The sequence below is a fragment of the Diadema antillarum genome, unplaced genomic scaffold (assembly GCF_040938485.1).
Source record: "Diadema antillarum isolate AM-2024a unplaced genomic scaffold, OU_Dant_1.0 seq00001384_RagTag, whole genome shotgun sequence".
NCBI lineage: Eukaryota > Metazoa > Echinodermata > Echinoidea > Diadematoida > Diadematidae > Diadema > Diadema antillarum.
Window position 1 is genome coordinate 549,267 of NW_027272140.1, and position 21,449 is coordinate 570,715.

General features: G+C 40.2%; 1 protein-coding gene across 1 annotated transcript in view; it reads left to right on the forward strand.

Moving 5' to 3' along the window:
* LOC139708900 (high-affinity choline transporter 1-like) overlaps positions 1 to 3,379 on the forward strand; it is a 98,754-nt gene extending 95,375 nt beyond the window's left edge. Inside the window, exons 9-10 of the mRNA XM_071620863.1 lie at positions 1,327 to 1,544; positions 2,474 to 3,379. Coding sequence (XP_071476964.1) covers positions 1,327 to 1,544; positions 2,474 to 3,139 — 884 coding nt within the window. The 3' untranslated portion in view covers positions 3,140 to 3,379. The remainder of the gene's footprint in view (positions 1 to 1,326; positions 1,545 to 2,473) is intronic.
* The last annotated feature ends 18,070 nt before the right edge of the window (positions 3,380 to 21,449 follow it).

The following is a 21,449-nucleotide window of genomic DNA, read 5'->3' on the forward strand; positions in this document are numbered from 1 at the left end:
GACTTCTACCATTCTGTTTGTCTAATTTCACTCTCTGTATCAAAGTCAGCTGCACATGATGTGAAAGTCAGACATCTAGCATTAAATTTAGCAACAAAAATGAGGCAAAACTGTTTAATAATGAAGGCTGCTGCTAACTTGTAGTTGCATGTTTCATAAGCTCTGTTATGACAACTTAACTATAAATGACCAAGGTCTGTAGAAAGAAAAATATCAGGCATCAGCTTTTTGAGCACAGCCTGTGTAAAATGATATAATGTGTATTTGCCTGTACAATCACATAGCACCATATATCATGATTCTGGTGGTAAAAAATGTCAGGTTCAGTTCATTTATTTCACATTTTGTTAAAAAGAAAAAAGATGATACAATAACTGCTACAGAATGAATCACTAATTATGTATATATATATATATATATATATATATATATATACATATATATATATATTTTTTTTAAAGCAGATAGTATAAAACAGAATACAGTCCGACCGGTCCTATCCAGCCTCCCTTTATCCGGATCTCTCTATTATCTGGATGCAATCTTGGCGTGATTTTCTTTTTTTAATGTAATAATTACCGGGGAAAGGAGGATTTCAAACTCACACAACAAAGTTCCCACAGACACTCACATAAATTACATAGTATTCTCACAATAATTAACATACATTCACGTCTAATTTTCATCTAAATAATGTGCATTCAGACATTCACTACCCCCAAATCACCGCAAGAAGCATGGACAGAAAACTTTTTCATTAAATCAGGGCATGGTACAGGTGATCGTTCCTCGGCAGCTGTGTGTATTGAATATTGAGTCTCCCATATCCGACCAAATCCCTTATCTGGATTAGGGCCGGTCCCGACATTGTCCGAATAGGAGAGGTCAGACTGTGATGTCATATGTGGGGGACAAATGAAGGCCAAAGGCTTGTCAAGTGCTCGTCCCAAGAAAGTTCGAAATATAATTTTCACCAAAAAAATGCAAATGACATTAGAGACAACACAGAAACAGAAAAGAAAAACAAATTTGCAGATATATGGTGAACTGGTGTATGAATGAAAATGTTTTCCTTCAAATTCATCTTTGAAGCACGACAAAGAGGAGCATCCTCATTCCACAGCTTAGGTCCAAAATATCTGATTGTTGTGTGAAAAAATTCATGATTAATACTAGGAAAATGAATGTGATATTTCGAAGGAGGCTGTACCAGTTAAGTAAGGCACTTTTCAGTGGCGTGTTGCATTTGACGTTAATTATAAGTGACCTTTCTCCCTTTCTCCCCCTTGTTTTGTTTTGTTTTGTCTTTCTACCTTGGTGATGTAGACTGGTCCAAAACAAAGCTAGACTTGAACAAGACCAACCCAGTGGATGAACCGGCACTGATTCTGCCTCTGGTGGTCCAGTACCTGACCCCTCCAGCGGTCTCCTTCATTGGTCTCGGGGCCGTCTCCGCCGCGGTCATGTCCTCCGCCGACTCCTCCATCCTATCAGCCAGCTCGATGTTTGTCAGAAATGTCTACAAGCTTGTCTTCAGGCAATCCGTGAGTGTTCCGGTCGGCCACTGGAGGAGGGATTAGTTTATCTTCTTCTTTCACTCCTCCCATTCTGGTCCTTTGCTCTGATAGATGCTGGAGGCAGTGTGCTCTCCTCGTCTGTCTGTCCGTCTTATTTAGAATTTTTTGATATGGTAGGATGTTTTGTGAAACAACTGACCTACAAATATGCATCAAATGTGATAACTCAAACATTTTTTAAATCATTGCTCCCAATGGTAAACAGTACCTTTAAGAAAAGCCCTTCCAGTGAATTTTTAATCTACCTGGCCCAGGTATGCTTCATGAGATGTAGCTATGTTTATTACAGTCAGGGGAAAAAAAATCTTTGAATCACCAAGGTCAATAGACTTTGACTGAAAAGTTCATTTTCTAACCCAAACTCAGAATTTCCAATGTTGCCATAATTTTGTACTGATTGTTGGCATCATAGTAGTAAAAGGTCGACAGTCAAGGTTGCAGTTCATTGTAGCTTTGCTAAAACCCATATTCCAACAACAATTTTGTGCTTGTGAATTTATCTGATAATTATTTTGTGGTGTGAAAAAAAAGGATAGAAAATAATTCATTTCAAGAAATGACAGGGATGAAAGGTCTTGGCTCATTTCACATTTTTTTTTTTTTTTTTTGGGGGGGGGGGGGGAAATGACACAACTTCTGTTAGGCAAGTCCCGTAATCATGTTTTTTAAGGTTTTTTAGTGGAACAGAGTCAAAGTCGATGAAAGGAAATTGGATGATTTGTCAAAGGCAGTATTGCCACTTTCTCTCTGTACTCATACGGAAAATAAACAATGACAATTTCACTCTATAGTAAAGCTGCTGCTCTAGAAGAATTTATGGATGGGTAAGTGATTACCAGTGGTCTCACTCAGATTTGAATAGCAGCATCTCTCCTGTATGTATTTCTTCCACTCAGGCGACCGAGTATGAACTCCTCTGGGTCCTTCGCATCTCCATCATTGTTATCACTGCCCTGGCCTTGGCACTGGGTCTCACCATCAAGTCCGTCTACGCCCTCTGGTTCCTTTGCTCGGACTTTGTCTACGTCATACTCTTCCCGCAACTCTTCTGCGTGGTATACTTTACGAACTGCAACACGTACGGCTCGCTATTGGGGTACATCGTTGGCCTCTTCTTGAGGCTGGGAGGGGGCGAGGCCACCCTCAAGATCCCCACATTCATCAGGTACCCGATGTACAATGAGGACGATGGCCAGCTCTTCCCCTTCCGCACGTTCGCCATGTCCCTATCGTTCCTGACGATAGTCCTGGTCTCGTACCTCACCAACTTCCTCTTCCTGAAGGGCCACCTGCAGCGGAAGTACGACATCTTCCATTGCGTGGTCAACCTGCAGGAGCTGCACCGCGAAAAGTACGACACGGTGGACAATGAGAACCTGCAGCTGAAGGCCATGCAGCCGCCCAACCCCGTGGACGGGATCCAGCCCGGGGCCATGCCCGAGCTCCAGCGCGAGAAGCTGCTGGACATTGGTCGCAGCATCATCCCGGAGTCGATATCCAAGGAGCCGCTGAAGGACTCCGTGGAAGAAGAGTCCCCGCAGACGCCCGACTCACCCAAATAACAGAACTGATAGACTAGCGAGAGGCAGAGAGGGGAAGATAGATTGTGCTTTTTCAACGAGCAGTCAAAGGATGTTCATGTAGTAAAGGGTTGTATGCATGTGGGAATGTAAGCATTCGTGGATCAAGTTACTGTAAAAGTGGATATTTTCGCGTGACTAATTTTTCGCGCTTGGCCGGGTCGGAAGAGTTTCGCGTGTTTTTAATTCCGCGGAATCAAGACATCACGCACAGGCACATATGGCAAGCAAACATATTCGCGTGCTTTTATTTTCGCGCTAGTTTCTGGTTGCGCGAAATGCGCGAAAATTTGAACACCGCGAAAATTTCCACTTTTACAGTACCCATGCAGTGGAGCATAATTATGTATGCTCCATATTGGTAATGGATACATTTAGATGGTGTAATCATATCCCCATGAACTGTGTCGGGAGAATAAGGCCCCCTTTTTTATCATCATTCAGTCATTTGCTTGTTATGAGTTTTGTTTTTTTGTTTTAATCACTTCCAGTCTGTTGTTTGCTGCCCCAGGGCAGGGATTTACTGGCAAGTCACCTGACGTGGAGGGTGGTAGACAAAGTATCGTGTGAGTGTCATGGTCACATGACACGATTATTGCTATCATTCACAGCAGAACACAATCTGACCAAACTATGCAGCCCTGTGTTATTTTTACAGGTGGAAGCCATTTTTTTCCTTCTCCTTTCTACTTTTCTTTTGCCAGTAAAATACCAACATCACACGTAGTGAGGCAGTTTGGATTGGATAACAGAAGACACAATTCCTAATGGAATATTTTTATTCCCAACAATCTCTTCAACAGAAATGTATGAACTCTTCACTGACAATTTCATTCAAGAGGAATTTTTTTGTTTTCATTTCTTGTTAAATACCGTCTAGTTCAAATCAGACAAATAGTCGAAAATCCTAGAGTTTTTGGCTTGTCACAGGTCTATTCCCTCCTGGTACCAAATTGCAATTAGGGAAGCCAAGGGGAAGTCAAAGAGTGAAAGGGAAGGGTACCATCTGGTGTGGGGCAGAGACTTGCAAGAGACTGACATTTGCTGATACCTTTGGTAGGACATTCTTGTCACCACCCAGCACTGTGAAGCTTTCGTTGCTGCGCCAAAGAACCTGAAGGGTTGCTGACGCGACGGACTGACTTCCAGATATCATGTGGGAGTAACTTCTTGAGGACAGGATACTGGCTGTAAAGGAGGAGCTTGTGTCCTATGACACACTCCCCCTTTCAAGAACTTTGCAAAGGAAACTTCATATCTATGCAGATTTGTGTGAAATTAGTGAAGAAAAAAGTGCTCGTGTTTGTATAGAGTTCTTCTATACAGTTCAGCGAAAGTCAAAAATACTTAATATCCACCTAACCTGTACATGTGTCTGACAAACTACTCTTATTCGTTGTCAGTTTCATCTTTCTAATGGCTGCATGACAAAGAAAAAAGTGAATGAATTTGCTAGACTCTGGTAAGTGCTGTGTGACTTTGCATTAACCAAATAGATTGAAATGTTGATCCATGTGAAAAGTTGATATATGTTGGCACATCGATTTGCCTGAGGGTGCCACCATGGCACAGTGTGACTCTTGATTGGTCCATTTCATTAAGACAGAATGAACCCAACTTTCCTCATTTCTTTGCTGTATATCATTGTTGGAAGAATTGTCTGGGATTCTTCCTTTTTTTTTCTCAGCTGTCCCATTCATTTGTAATTCATTCATTCATAGACAATGTAGACCTGCAGGCCCAGTTTCACTGAGGATTCACAACATGAGCAACCTCTAATGATGACAACGTCTATGTGAACATGTTGACTGCTGCTTGATTAGTCTGTAAGTGGCAAGTTGTTACTCTTTCCCATCAGGCTTTTACTGAAAGAAGCATTCAACAATGACTTGGAAGCTATTCCAGTAGATAGACTGACTTGTGCTGACACAGATAATAAGGGTTGTAATGAAATAGGTGTGTGGGGAAAAAAGTGCCCTGCATGCAGATCAGTTACAGAGAAAATAGACTCTTAGGGCAAATGATAAATGTTTCTAAGTGTGAGTTTTTGCTTCAAATGTTTAAGACAAACAAATATAAATTAGAAAGGTCTCAGCAAAAATGTCAAAAGAGAGGCATACAGGTTTGGCTGATGCTGTTTGCTATGCTAAAGTAAGTTTAATAGAGACTGTTTTAGCCTTTGATAAATGCCAAATTTTTTGAACCGCCATTGCCCTCAAACTATGTGAGATGGATTTGTGGCAAAAAAAAAAAGATGCCACCGGTACTGGAGAGAGGGATCAAAATTTAGGGAGAGGAGAGATGAATTGAGACTGACAGTGAACATTCCTTCCACAAGCTGCACCACAGTCCCACAGGCAGGGATTGGTGTATGCTCTATTTTCAGCAGTGTTCTACACAGATGTCGAGTGAGCAGATCTTCCTTTCCAGTGGAGGAGGGAGTAGTAGATAGTTCAACTGTAGGTTTGTACAAACTACATGCAACAGAATAGCAGTGGAGGTATATATTTTGTACAGATGCCAATGTTCTATATATAGTGATTTTTCTCCAAGAGGTATATTCAGTAAACTGTATGGAGAATCTTATTCTGTGCACGAAAAGAAAAAGCACAAAAATAACACGAAAAATTGTAGCTATTTATATTACCTGCAAGTGGTGTGTGAAAAGTCAACCCTGTGGAAATTTCCAAAATATGTATCGCAAAAGTGTCTGAATATGCAAAAGAGATGTTGCAATTACAATGTTGCTTGGTATGTAATGGAGTTAATCATCCAGAAAGTTTGATGTAAAAGGCAATAATTGTAAAATGTACATAATGATTTGTAGATGACGTTGCTGTAAGGTGTATAGACATCAGCTCCTCGTCTTGTCAGAAGTGTGCCGCGTCACAAATTGTTGCCAATTTTCTGAAAATCTATTTATTTTCTCATGGATTGGGATGTAGGCTATCAAAAAGAAAAGAAAAATCTTTCAAAGTAGCAATGTGATGATTTCAAAAATTGTTTCACTGCTCTTTGTATGTGAGCAAGGTTTTGGTATTGTGTCTTAGATGGCTCTTTAATCCACAAATGTCAGTCTGTATTCTACGTGGTTGATATTTTGTCTTTCTGTACAAAAAATTTTGCACTCGTTAATGATGTGAGTGGCAATCATCCATTGTGGGACTGCATGTCTTTCGTCAGCAATACACAGGCAAAAGAAAAGTGCAGTGTAGACGTATAGGTAACTCAACATGTGCAACTCATTTTTTTTTTTTAGGTGACTTAGACTTAATAGCTGATATTCTTCAGTGTGTGGTAAATCTTGCTCATACACTGTTTCTGTGACGTTGTGTGAATGTACGCATGCGTTTGTCTTGGCATGGTTCTGACAAGCTCCGTGAGCGTCATGTTTGCGTGTCAAACTGTGAAGTTGTTACTCCCAGTGTTGAGACAGACCACATATCGCCAAACTGAATCGTTATATGTCTACCTCTCCTTTTGTCTGTTTTTTATACAAGCAATGGCATAATCGTGTCATGCCTTTAATTTGAGATAATAGGGAGCTTTAGATTTTGACGCGCGGACGTTTGAGCCGACGCTTGCACTGGACGTTCTCTTCTCCCTGCGTCGTGTGGAAAAGTAGCTTTAGATTACGCTGGGACGCAACGTACAAAAAATAAAATCGCGCCCCCATGATCAGTGCATGAAGAAGCTCTCTACGTCGCAAACTGTGCGGACGTGAAAATAGCCCAGTACGCGTAGTAAACAACTCAGGCGACGCAAGCTAAAAATAGATTGACTTTACGCGCGCTACTGCGCAAGCTCAGAACATGTTTTTTCCTTTGAACGTCCGCGCGTCGAAAATCTAAAGCTCCCTAATGATGATGATGTACCTCTTCTAAGTGTTGCTGTCTTTCCTCCCCATAGAATTAGGGAAGAGATATGGAAAGGCAAAATACGATGCAAAATGGAAGCTATATGAATGTAGCATTAAACGTGAAATACCATACTAGCATACTTCTTCAAAAATGACCACATAGTTTCACAATAAAAAAAAAAAAAAGAATTTAAAAAACTCTAGAACTTTTATAGTGGACTGGAGGTAAATAAGATGTCAAACTTTAGCCAAACCACCCCAGAGTAGTTTGCTCCTACTTTCTGTGACCTTATCAAGTAACATGGTAATGGGTTACAAGTGTAGGTGTGGGCCCATTAGTGTATCATTACCTCAAACCCTGAAGGATGTGACGTGGGTGCGAAGTAAACACATTACATGCCATACTGCGACAATGACCAAAATAAAACCATGTTTACAGCTCCTACCTCCAAGTTAGCATGTATCGAGAAGGAATCCATGTGATAAATCAAGTAACATTCTTTCTAGACATACATATATATTAAATTGAAAATTTATTTTTCAGTTTTCATGGGCCTCATGATGTAACAGGTTCCTTAGATTAAAAATCATACAATCTGGCTGTGATGGTTGCGGTGTATTTGCTTATGCTGGTCTTTACAAGCAAGTGCAGTTTAAGTGTTGTTGTTATATCAGTATGTTAAGGACACATAAGGACACATCCATATGATGGAGTTTGACACTTGGTGTTTGAATTTTCTGCGCACATATGCAACACTGGTTCTTGTAACCATTGACCATGATTGCATGAACTGGCAGATGCCCTCTAGAGTCAGTGTGTGGTCAGTTCTTAAAACTATACATTGTAAATGCCTGATGGTGAGGTACAGCTGCATGGTTCATTTATTCAAGAGTATGGCACACTGGTGCCTGGTTGATACTGTTTGCTGACTATTGTTCGTCACCTGGGGTGAACCACGAGGGGTCAGTATCATTCGCATGTTTTCTTGTGTGGTTCACTGCTGCTATCCATCTGCTATTCTACATGTTTGAAGCTAATTAAAATGTTCGTAAGTAAATGGTCACGTGTTTGAAAAGATTTCATGCATCCCAAGGCAAACATGTGTACATGCTTTGTTCATGATTTACTGCTACAGACATTCCACATTGGAATAAAGTGTGGTTTGTGAGTTTTGTCAGATTTTTACCTCCATGTGAGACATATTTCTCGAGTAAATCGGTGATAAAAATCTTGAAGTTATGGTCGCTTCCTGTTCCAAATCAACAAATGCATCGCTTAGCATAGGAGATGCAGATACACACTACTAACACTGTTGTCTTGTTTTTATGTCTAACTGGAAAAGGGAAATATTTCTGAGAGAAAAAAAAATGTCCCTTTCCCTGGGAACTTTGAAGAATATTGGTAGTAACAGTGTCAATAGCAAGAGAATCGCGCCCTAGTCTGTGCCATTTTACATGTATTATACTTCTCGTTATGTCATTTGTTAAGATTAAGATCAGTGTGGGTGCTTTGTATGAACTGGTGATAATTGTATGCAGTACTTACATTTTTCTGTGTAGCTTTACTTTTTCTTTGTTTTGTATTCTGTGTAAAATATGTACTGCTCCACATATTTTGTTTGATAGAAGTTGTCATATTTGTGAATGATTTTATGGGCTTATATTACGAGATCATGTCCCGATGGAGATGCATCAATGAAATAATGAAATCCTGTAGGGCTCAATTATGTACAAATGTTTAGAAAAAAAATGATTAAATGTCAACCATTCCCAAATATTTTCTTGATCTGGTGTTGTTTACTTGCAAAGTCTATGACTGATGGACATTTATGGAAATGTTCCCAGATGAATGGCTTAAGAGTACAGTATCATGATGCACACGAGGTTTAATTGCATGCAGGTCTGTTTGTGTGGTTGTTTTTGTTTGTTTTTGTTTGTTTTTTTGTTTGTTTGTGTGTTGTTGTTTTTTGTTGATCATGAGTGTGTATGGCCATATTGGTGTAAGCTCTCCTAAGTTTCAAAAATTGTTCAGTAGTAATGATACTGGGTAAGACTGCCGATTGTCAGTGCTAACTCATAATGGGACCCACTAGAAAAGATGTTAATACATAATACTGCTTTAATATCGTCTTAAATGTTTTCCACTGCTTGTAGCAGGCATCTAGTGAAGTCAGAAGTGTCTAATCTGTGAGTTTTTACAAGTTATAACCAGGATTGGAAGGTATTGGGTGAATTTGCAGCAGAAACAATCGTCACATTATCACTAGATTGGCACCTCTGGGGCATTTCATGAAGCGTTTTGTCTGACATATTGGTCGGACAAATTTGCTCTCAGCCAATCAGATGCAAGGATTTCAGTAGCTTATAACAGCTTGTCAGAAAAATATTTGACCAAAACGCTTCATGAAATACCCGCCAGAATTTATCGTGTATCTTATATTTGAGAAAGATTAGCTTACACTGGATTGATTTGTCGACTCTGTGCAAGAACAGAGAATGTACAACAAACTGCCGATTTGAGGGAGAAGCAAGAACTTTTATTTGTAGAATTTATGTGTTGCCAATTTAGGAAGCAGATATAGATTCAACAATTCTGAGACTTTTTGGAAATCTTGCATTTGAAAAGAACAAAGTGTATAACGAAGAACTCAAATGGAAAGAATTTCCACCTTATTATGAAACACTGTCGATGCATAAAAAAATAGGATTAAAAATAGCATTAAACCACAAAAATCTAGTTTGTAGGGCTTGATGGCTCAAAAATGCCCTCATGATACAGTGGAGGATCCATAGGGGCGTACCGGGTGCACAAAAGATATAAGAATGGGGGCGTGTGCACCCCCCCCCCCCCTTAATTTCGTAGAGGCGCCTCCCCTTTATGGAATTCCTGGGGAGCGTTTCATCAAAGTTGTCAGTCTCTTACAATCACCATAGTAACAGTCAGTGACCAAAGCTTCTCAGCCAGTCAAAACCAAGGATTTTACTGAAATTGTCAGGGACTGACAGCTTGTCAGCGCTGATTAAATTGATGAAACCCCCCCCTGGATCCGCCCCTGTAATATAATGTTTGCTTCCTGGATGACATTTTCCATATTCATTGTTTCTTATACATATACTTAGTAAGCCAAATTAACTGTAAGGATAGGGGTATAGTATGAATACACGTAAATGTCTTGCAATCGGAAAATATTTTCACGGGTCACACAACATTGCGTGTGTGTGTGCACGTGTGTGTGTGTGTACGTGTGAGTGTGTGCTCGGTTTATATTTCTGCCACTGTATGTGCTCGTCTGTGTTGATAGTAAACTACCCCCCGCCCCCTTCCATTTTGTTTTTCTGCATACTTGTATCACATCACACCCATTAAAGGGCTCCCAGGGGACCGCATTAAAACCCAAGAAGGTTCCATAGAGCAATAATTAGCGAGATAAATGCAGTTCATCTCAAAAGGCAAGAGTAATTCCCAAGTTGGGTTTGTGGGTGTGTGTGTGCACGCGCTTGTGTGTGTGTGTGTGTGTGTGTGTGTAAATATTTTCAGAGCCATGTGCAGAAATCAGGGAGACTTTGAATTCAAGTCCAGTGCTAGTCCCTGCTGAAGTATAAATAGGGCAAAGGAATGAAATCAAGCTAACATTATTCATCAAAATCGGGCGCAAGATGAAAATCGTGGCCGGGGTTTATAACGTTTCTCTGGGAACAGTGACATAGGTAGCAACTATAACACGCAAATTAGAAAAGTCGATAGGTGTTGTTGGATCCATCTCTGCAGTTCCAGCAACAGCGATATTTTCCATTCCGTTTAATAGACAGGGCTCGTTTGGCGGATTAATAGAACAAAACAAGACAAAACAAAGCAAAACCGCATGACTGGGCAAGATAGTGTCCAGTGACCACGCAGCTCTTTGCAAGGCCGTATTCTGGAAACATGCATTGAAAATTTCCTTGTCCCCGTGTACGGGGAACTTGAAGCACGTCGGATCGCAGGACCCTGTCATTTGACTCGAATAGCGCCCTTGTTCTTTGCAGGATAGGTCCAACAAAAGTTCGCGCAGATTAGTGCAATGACCCGTCTGGATCGAATCCCTTGAAATGAGATTATCTGCCACTGTTTCTTTCTTTACGCCTCTTCGACAATGAAGCATAAGATGCTCATCTCTTGCCTTTTCATTACTTCGCATCCCTGAATATGCATATATCTTTAAAAACTTTTCAGTAAACTGTTGTCGTCTCCATTTTCAGCGAGAGCAGAGGCTTGTCCCTTTCGTTTCGGGCAACGGTCAATGATGACCCAAGCAGGAGTATGGTCAGCGAGCTGAAACCACTGTCGATTTTATGACGTTCAGTCGCTAATTCTATCTATAAGGTTTTAACTCGACTTTTGTGTGTGACCATGCTGTCAGGATTGATTCTCTTGACCATATTCCTTTCATCGGCCACCTGTTGTGTTGGTACGTTTCAACATTGAGCTAGTAGCTCCGTGATTTGAAGTCAATGACAATGGCAATTGTTGCAGGTTTAGGCCTCTGGCAAGTGTCACCAGGGGGCCGGGGGCGCAGGCGCCCCCTCTTTTTTTTTTTTTTTTTTTTTTTTTTTTTGTAACAAAAGAAGTAAAGAGAAAAAAAAATTGGTGGGGCGCGTGCGCCCCCCCCCCCTTTTTTTTTTCCAAGGGAGCCTCCCATTTACGGAATTCCTGGATCCGCCCCTGAGTCTGGTAAATTAAAGGACAAGTCCATCTTCATATACACGTGGATTGAGTGAATGCAACAATATTATAACATATCTGTGAAAGCGTGAGGAAAATCCGATAATCCATTCAAAGGTTATGAATTTTAAAGTATCTGCGCAATCACTGCTGGATGATAAGACTATAACTACGGTGTATGATGTCACATGCGTAGAACGATATAAGGAAATTAAAAAGAGAATTTCACAAAACTTTACTTTTTGAATAAAGTGCACATTTCTTCGACTTGTTACTGATATACATGAAAAGTATGTTAAGGGTTATACTATCCCCCTTGCCTTCTGAAAGAGAGAAGTCAAGTATTCTTTTGTTATGCGAGAAAAATGAAATTATGTTGATTTTTCTTTATACTTTCTTTATATCGTTGGGGTACACACGTGACATCACAAGCTATAGTAGTCTTCTCATCCAGCCGAGATTGAGCAGAAACTTTAAAAATTCGCAACTTTTGAACGGGTTGTCCAATTTTCCTCAAACTCTCACTGATGTGTTCTACTAATATTGCTGCATTCACTCAACCTACATGTCTATGAAGGTAAACTTGTCCTTTGAGGCTAGGAGCGAGACACGAGTCAAGAGCGCAGTTTCGCATAGTTTGTGTCACTTTGGGCGTGGAAGGCTGGAAAGGCTGGAAAGGTAAATAACCTAGCACAGTCCCTGAAGCTTGAAGTAGCGTTCGATTTTCTTCTTCTTCTTCTTCTTCTTCTTCTTCTTCTTCTTCTTCTTCTTCTTCTTCTTCTTCTGTTTTTGACCGCCATCTACAGCAAACATTATAAGCCACACATATACCAACTGCTTCAGACTTTTGCAACTAAAATCTAATTAAGCAGAGACAAATTATATACTGTTGAATTTAAGTAACTTTTGATATTCAGTCATAGAGTCATTTTAGAATGACTGAAGTAACGATAAAATTAATGCACTCCGAAATGTTAGGATGAGGTAAAACGAAAGAGAGACAATTTCCTTTAACTCTCTTGTCCGAAATATAACATCTTCGCTGTGGTTTTGTTGAAGATAAGTCACCGCAAGTTTGAAGAGATTGCAACGAGCAAAGGCAACAGTAAATTTATTAAAAGCCGTCAGCACTAGCCAAGCAAAACTTTTATCGTCCAAAGCTGCAAGTCATAAAACCCCTTGCCGTAAAAGACAACGTCCCGCTTTGAGAACACAAAAACAAAAATACAAAACAGAAGAAAAAAAAAACAAAAAAAAAAAATACTAACGTGCATGCCCGGCAATCGATTGAAGCTCAGACTCGCTCGTGTCTGTTAATTTTGTGAAATACTCTCCTCTTTTTAATCTTATCCTATTATAGCTTGCTGGAGCTGCCTTCCAACAAGTCGGGATGTGATGATCGGGATGGTCGTAGTCCGCGTTATATTTTTCTCAGACTTTCTCTGGGTATATTTTGCAATTTTTACTCAATCTGCTTTAAAGAAAGATTTATCTGTATGACAAAAACTCATCAAATGTTTATCTATTTCTCGTGTTTGACTAAATCATCAAATGAGTTGGCACGCTACGTCACTTATTTGTTATCCATTGCACACGAGTAGATGCAGAAACAGCTATAATCTAATCAAGATTTAATTCAAAGTCTGGTCGATATCAGAACCTTACTTCATTTCAGTCAACCGTCACCTTTTAGATGCAACAGGGTTAGGAATTTGATACTCCACAGGAGAAAACGAAAAATACTCAGTTTCGCACAACTTCAGCCGACACGTGTAAAAACCAAACCACGAAGAAAATGTATATTTGTTGAATGCTACAGATTTATTCGCTTGTAGCTCTCTAGGTTATATTCCAATCTTACTGCAGCACATTTTTAGAAATTTATTGTGCACGTGTAGAAAATTTTATTGTTACACCACAGCAAAGCAACCTGCCAGGACAGGAGACCCCGAATCTAGATGTAAGCGGAAGTCATCATGATAATGTATTATCATGCATGAACACGCAACCTCGTATCAGCCATAGAAACATACATTGTACACATCCCAGCTCTGCTTGAACACGTCACACTGTTTCCAATGTTTTTGGACATGTTCATTACATTTCATACAGCATTCTGTATTTTGTAACGCACCCGAAGTATTAATTTCCTTTAGATACAACTTCAATGCGGTATATTAAGTTCTAGTCGTTATCATACATGACGGGTACTTTCACACGAGTTTTATTCAGGTTGTACATGGTAACAAAGAAAGTCCCCCATCCAAGCAATTGCGTTTTGTTTTGTTTTTTGTTTTGTTTTGTTTTGTTTTGTTTTGCAACACACGGTTTGTGGTCTCATCATTTCAAAATCCTCAAGATAGCACTTGTCAGCTTACGCATCAAGATTATGTTTCGACAAAATTTCATCCCGGAGCTGAATGAAAAGACATGATTTTACATGTAATAGGATCTACAAGTTACAGAAAATTTGTATTGGTTGAGGATGATCATACAACAGATGTTATAGGCTTCTACCAACCTTTAGCATTTGACGGCAAGCTTTCGATCAAATCCTGTGTCCTTTTTCAAGCTAAATGTGATCACTTGGCTTGAGAAAGTCCACAGGAATGAATGAAAGCTTGTCCCACAATCTGCTATAACATTGGTAGAAGCCTATCTTCCGTTGCATCTATCAGGATCAGGATAGGCTATTGGACAATAATTGGGAGGCGGGTTCATCCCACGAGACCGACACCTACGTGTCATACAGCTCACGAGTTCGACACTGGAAAAAAAAAAAGGGTCCACGAGTCATACAGCCCATGAGTCATACAGCCCATGAGTCATACAGCCCATGAGCTTGACACTAGGCAAATAAGGCCTTTGAGTTCGATTCTTTCCTGGACCTTGTTTGCTTAAGCGTCGAACTCATGGGCTGTAGGGGCTGTATGATTCGTGGGTGTCGAACTCGTGACGTGCACCATACGGGGCAGGCTCAACCTTTTTCTTCATCAAGCGTCCAAAGGAAATAAAATAAAGTTGTTCTCTCCTGCTTTTAAAGTTATTTTGCATAATCTCGTAGTCTGTGTCAAATCAATGTTTTTTCTACGTTCACATGATTATTGATAATTGTGGATATTTTATAAACGATTTACGCATTAAATCGACTAACATGATTTGTCCTACATGTTACACAGATGTTTAAACTGCATATGGTCACAGTTCTGTTCAAATTCTTCCTCGCTCTGGTGCTTCCCATATTACCCCCTCCTGATACATTAACTTCACATCCGGGGATCAACTTCGTGATACATGTACAGTGTACATACCCATGAGTCATGCGACCGAATATTTCACTCAGTGATTTTGCACAAGTATAAATACAAGCAATATTTCGCTAACATTGTATTTAAATCAGCAATCACTCATAGACGCACTCAGTCACACTCGGATATATCACCAGGAGAACACTGTACGTCACGTTTCCCGCGTTACCATGGTGACAACATTCATCTACACACTTTCACGTTAGTCACTCTCTTTTAGTAGACTTGCGTTCCAGCCTGTGCAAATTCTGTTGGTTGCACGATTGTCTGAGTAATGGGTTGAGACGTGGAATCGACAGAGGCGCCACCGGACTGATCGATAAATTCGGAATGAAGCGGCTGGATCGGAGGACTGTAGTAGATCACCGGACTTGTCGTCTGTTGGGCAACTGGGGCAACGAATTGCTGTGGCAGTGGCTGCGGGTTGGCTGGCTGGGGCGCTTGCTGCTGCTGTGTTGGATTAATTATAGCGTGAGAGGAAGACTTTGGCCCGGGCACGTTGATACCCCGCTGTGTGAGCAGGTTCTCGATTCTATTCAAGTTAGCGAAGAAGCCATCCAGCAAGCGATCAAGATGCTGATGTCGGTGGTTTGATCTTCTCTGGAACGACCTGCCGCCAGTCGTGCCAGGGCTCCGAACAAATCGACCGTGAGGCATTGCGTATGACGAACCCCTGCTGCGATGCGCCTCGTACCCGTCGTAGTGCGCGTAGTCACGGGAATGCGACGCGTACGTTGCCGACTCGTTCATTCCTCCACGAGTGCGTGCACCGCGAGACCCGAAGAAAGAGCCTCTCGGTTGCCATGGTTTCACATCTAAGCGTTGGGATGCAGGATGATACGGTGTCTGTATGTGCGTTGCTGGTATAACACCAGGATTGCTGTAAACGACTTTATTGACGGATTGCATCTGCTCTGACGAAGTCATTTGCTGTCCCAGGACCACACCTTCGATGGCTGCTGTGCTCGTCACGTGCTGCTCGTTGAGGAGCTCGTTGTTCCTTTGCTGCCAGTCGATCACGTTCTGCTGCGTGCGTTTCGCGTGGTCGTTGGTCATCGTCATGCTCTGTTGCACTAGAGCATTCTTGGGGACATAGAAAACACAAATGAATTACGTAGGGCCTATGTCATTTATGCTCTTGTCCGTGTTTGACTAGGGACTCTAAAAACACAAATAAAATTGATCAAAATGAAAGATTGGTTGCAAACATTGACAAGCAGAAGATCAACAAAGAGACCTTAATTCAACATTCCAGTTGTTTTTAAAACAACTACAACCTGATTTTATAACATCAGCATGTAACATAAAGAGTGTTAGGTATATACGAGGATTAAAACGTCGACCATCTTGCCAAGTTACAAGTACAGATGCACCTTCACCTATGGCTAAACAAATGAAACAGTCTTTACTCGTGAAATCTTTGTTATGAAGTTTGGGGCCTATATCGCTATCACACTACTACCCCCGCCTCCCTCCCAACACACACACACACAATACACACCAAGACCATACAAACACACGATTCTCAACAAGAACAGAACGAATATACTGAATTGAATGGAATGGAATGGAATTGAATTGAGTTGAATGGATCAGAATGGAGTGGAATAGAATTGAGGAAAGTACTTTCTTGTACACAAACAAAACTATTGAAATGTGCTTTCCACAAGCATTACATCCTTTATTTCGATATCATACCATATCACAGAATGTTAAACAAAGCACGCGGAAAAAAAAAGGTGCTGTTCTGGAGTAAGGGAGTAAAAGTTTCTCAAGGAGGAACAATAGAAGTGGACTCAGAAGTCATTATTACCTTTGCCCGCTGTTCTTCTACCAGAAGGTGGCGGAGGCGCCGTTCGCGGGACTTGGCCTCATGCACCTCGTTCGTCACGTGACACAGATGTTGGCCGGCGCTGTCAATGCAGGCCTGCCATTGGTTGACCTGCGCGCCCAGCGCTCCCTGGTTGTCGATGGCCGCCTGCAGTGCGCGCTGGAGCTTCTCATTCTCCGAGCGCAACACTTCCAGCTTGCTCTCGTATTTCCGCATTTGCTCGGTGGTTAGCGGCAGGTTATGGTCGTCTGGGGCTGTGGTTGGCAGCCATGCTTAACGCAAATAAGACAATTACAACAAGTCGTTAAAACCATTTCAATAATGATTACAGTGTAATTATCATTTCCACGTAAATCTGGATATCCCGTAGACATCAGACAGTGCAGGAATGTCCAAAAAAAAAATGACAGAATCATTTGAACAAGAGCGTAGTGAACCAAACTCTTTATACGGCATATTTATACGCAATCAAAATTGTTCTCAAGAAGAGACCGATTATTTTCCATACATATTTCAAGAACAGATATTGCTATAGATACATGACGATACCTTATTCTGGTCGTCCAGATAATCCAAGTACATTATACAATTACATGGATATCGTTCAGACTTAAAAAGCTGGATGTCGTAAACTTTTTGACACCTTTGTTCTCTTACTGTATCTGCGCTATTTAAAATCATTCACCGATTACATAATGAGTTGCCGGAGTGTCCATGAACTTATAACGTTCGAATTACATCCTCTCTGGAATACGGGAAATGAAAGAGCAGACGCGTAATATTAGTGATACTGCTTTAAGCCTAGTCGGAGAAAAAAGAAATTCGCCTTTTCACACATTTTGAATGCTATGTCGTCACTATGACAACCTCACTCTGAATCGGTGACTAAAATCAAACTGGTCTTGATGGTGATAAGGTGCCATGTTTTCTGTTGCTGATTATTGTTTGACTGTCCTTTTGTCAATCCTCTCCACGCTCACTCAACCATGTCCACAAAGGGCTTTGACTGTCAGCAGACGACACCTGCTTTGGCTTTGATGGGAGAATTTTGTTGGCGAAATTATCTGAATTTAACTGCATACCTGTTATTGCGAAAATTATTGTAACTGGTCAAATTCATTAAACCTGCGCAGAATTAGAGGTATACTTGCAAAGATTTGTCAGTTGGAGAGAGAGAGAAAAAAAACAAATAGGAACCTAGAATGTGTTGTCAATGCAAGAATCAATTGACATTTGCAACATATACACAAACAACCATGCAGATGAACAGCGCAAGTACTGAAATGAAAGAGAAGTTTTTGCTCTTATGAAGTTTGAATGAAGTTGTGATGAAGTTATGAAGTTATAAGTTTTTACGTTATGAAACACAAACAGTGAGAGGTAGAAAATTGGGCGCAAAACTTTAGAAAATGACGAGGATTTTTACACCTGGACTATGAGGGCATGGGAGTAAATTTCCATTTCATTCCGTTGTCATTCAAATCCTCGTTCTGTTTATTGTTCTTTTTTTTAGATATATTTCTTTCTAATCACCGTTTATAGATGTTTCAATTGTATTCTAAAAGCAGACCTCCGAATGATTTTCAGACTTAAATATATTGATTATACAGCATGGGTCGAGTTTCAGAATTTACAGTGATTGGGATGATGAATAAAAATGTTTTTCAAAATTGATAACAAATCACAGTGAACAAGCATGATGACATGGCAGCTTCACCATAAGAATGCATGAGTGGGGGCTTAAGGACACAGAACAAGAGAAGAAAGCATGCATAGATACTATTCAGGTGAACTTGTTATGCAAGCGATATCGTAATGAAATTACATTGTTACCCATTTTCTGAAATATGTAAGCCTCCTATGTCATTAACCTTGTTCAATGTGCTTTGTTCTGGGTTTTTCAGAGCATTGGTTTCTCTTCTCAAGGACCACAATAGATTCCGCAAATCTACACTTGGACTTCCCCTTTAGTTTGAAGGTAGCTTTAAAGCTTATTTCTGTTGGGATGTGAGTATACCAACATTTTCTAATTGGGAACAAATCTTCGGTTTTAGAGACTTCTCTCAACTTTGTTTCACGAGTAAACTCTTACTGTTGATATCGTTGCTCATTAGTCCGTTACCATCTGTTTCCCATCCGATGTCAGTGGGTGATAGCTTGATTGCAGACTTTAGACGGAAATTCTGTAGCGGGATCTGTTCCATTCAACGAAAGAAATATAGTAAGAGAGAGAGAGAGAGATCTCGATAGATGATGATGGTGATGATGACGACGACGATGATGATGATGATGATGATAGTAGTAGTGGTGGTAGTAGTAGTAATAGTAGTAGTAGTAGTAATGATAATAATGATGATAATAATAATAATAATAATTATAATAATGATAATAATGATATTATTATTAATAATAATAATAATAATGATAATAATAATAATAACAATAATTAAGTACTTTAATAATGCGCCGTTTCTATCATTACTGATATTTTCGGCGCATGAGAGCCTATAATTTCATTATGATGCAATACATGCTGTGTACATTTACAGCTAATACAACCCTTCAAAACCAATTCAATCCATATCCGATATTACATTAAAAATTAAAGTGCAATGGAACAAAATAATACGATTTGAGGAGAGTCGTAGAATAAGGGTATGAAGATAGATAGATAGATAGATAGATAGATAGATAGACAGATAGACAGATATAGATACATCACATACAAACATACATATAGAGAGAGAGGAAGATGAAGATTAAAGTTAAACTTTCACTATGACCTTGTTTTAAAATAATAGTGATGATAGAATACTATTAACAGGTTTCTATTGTAGTAGAAGCAAAGCGATAGCGCTTGGAAAAGTAATAGCAATAGAAGTGGTATACAAGTAGTAGTATGAAAGTCACGTTTATATAGCATTTAAAAACAAATTTCTGGGGAATTAAACATGGTAAAACATCAGTGCGAAGGACAATGGTCACAAATAAATGAAAATTATTTCTTTTACTAAGTACAGGCAGAACGAACTAGCGCTTCGGAATGTATATAGATTTTCATGTCTTATCAATTAAATTTTGCATTGAAACGATGTTATTGACTCAAAATAACAGAAGTCACATTTGTCATGCAATATCTTTTCACAGACATTTATTTATACACATTTGCATTGGTGAGCCACTTTGCCATTCGTTAAATGTATTCTTTAAAAGCCTGAACGTCATCGCATCGTTATACACTAAATTAACTTATAAACTTGAGAACATTTCGCATTTTTTAAGTTAGGGAATTGACAATTTTATACGAGAAAAGTGCCTTTATTGTTCATTTTGGTCTTTACATGATTGATTAATTATTTGTAACCTTTCAGGGGGCACATGGGGGGGGGAACTAGTTTTACCCCCCCCGCCCCCGCCTCCGGCGCCCTTGCTACTGTTGACTGGTTTTATGATCATGATAAAATGGGTTCGGTAATGAATCGATGACTCTGATCGTTCTGGCTGCTGCACATGTATTCAGTGTGTTATTTATAGGGTCCTTATACCTTTCATACTTACTGCAGCGTGGACGTCCATCCATTAAGCTGCCCGAGTGGAATTGCTTTCGTATTCATAACTATCCATTATACACAAGGCGATTAAACGCATCGCTAATTTGAAAGAAGATCCACGCAGTCTTATAGGTACTGTCAGGTAGAATAATTGTATTCTTTTCCTTGACAGGAATATAGGCAGTGAGAACTGGACCAAGGAATGGCTATTTCCAAATTGGCTTTCCCTTTTATAGCTAAGTGCACTTCGAGGAATGCGGACAAAAACGATTACAGTTCCCTCCTTTTTATTGTGTTGTTTGTGTGTTTCATAGTTTGCTCGTTTGTCTGTGTGTTTAATGTGCAAGCGTTTTTAGTGGTAGGAAGGTTAATTGTTGGAGGGATGTTGAACTGTTTTTTTCCCAATCCTCTCGTACAAATTACATCGACGTTTGTTTATCATTGTTGGCTTTTGGCGGGCATATCTAATTCGATCAAATTAAGAGAAAAATGATGAATTTAGTATTTTCTGCCAGCGTGAGCTAATGTTTATTTGTGCTTCATGTAAGCCATACCAGCTCTGTGTGACTCCTTTGCACCCCACCCCTATTTTTCTTCAACTAAGAATTACAGAATAAACAAACGATAAACAATAGTCTGATGGACGTCGTCGTCTTTATGCCAGCCTTTTGTCAGAGACGCTTACCAAGTTCCCCACGTGGTCGGTCACCGCCCCGACGCCCATGTTTTCCAGCGAGCGAACGAGTATCTCCACCATGCCGTCCATGCGCTTGTTCCTTTCTCCCAGCCACGAGGAGAGACCGCGGAGTCGGGCCAGGCGACGTACGATCGAATCATGCCACATCTTGGCCTCAAGGAGAGCGGCGTCGTCGTCATTTTCTTTTTGTGGAGCTGAAAGATAGTGAAAGAAGACATGATAGGCATTTCACTGTTTTTTTTTCTCATACATTCATTCATTCGTTCATCCATCCATCCATCCATCAATTCTTTCGACCAGTCATTCAGTCACTCACTTCCCCATCACTGTATTAATTCATTCGC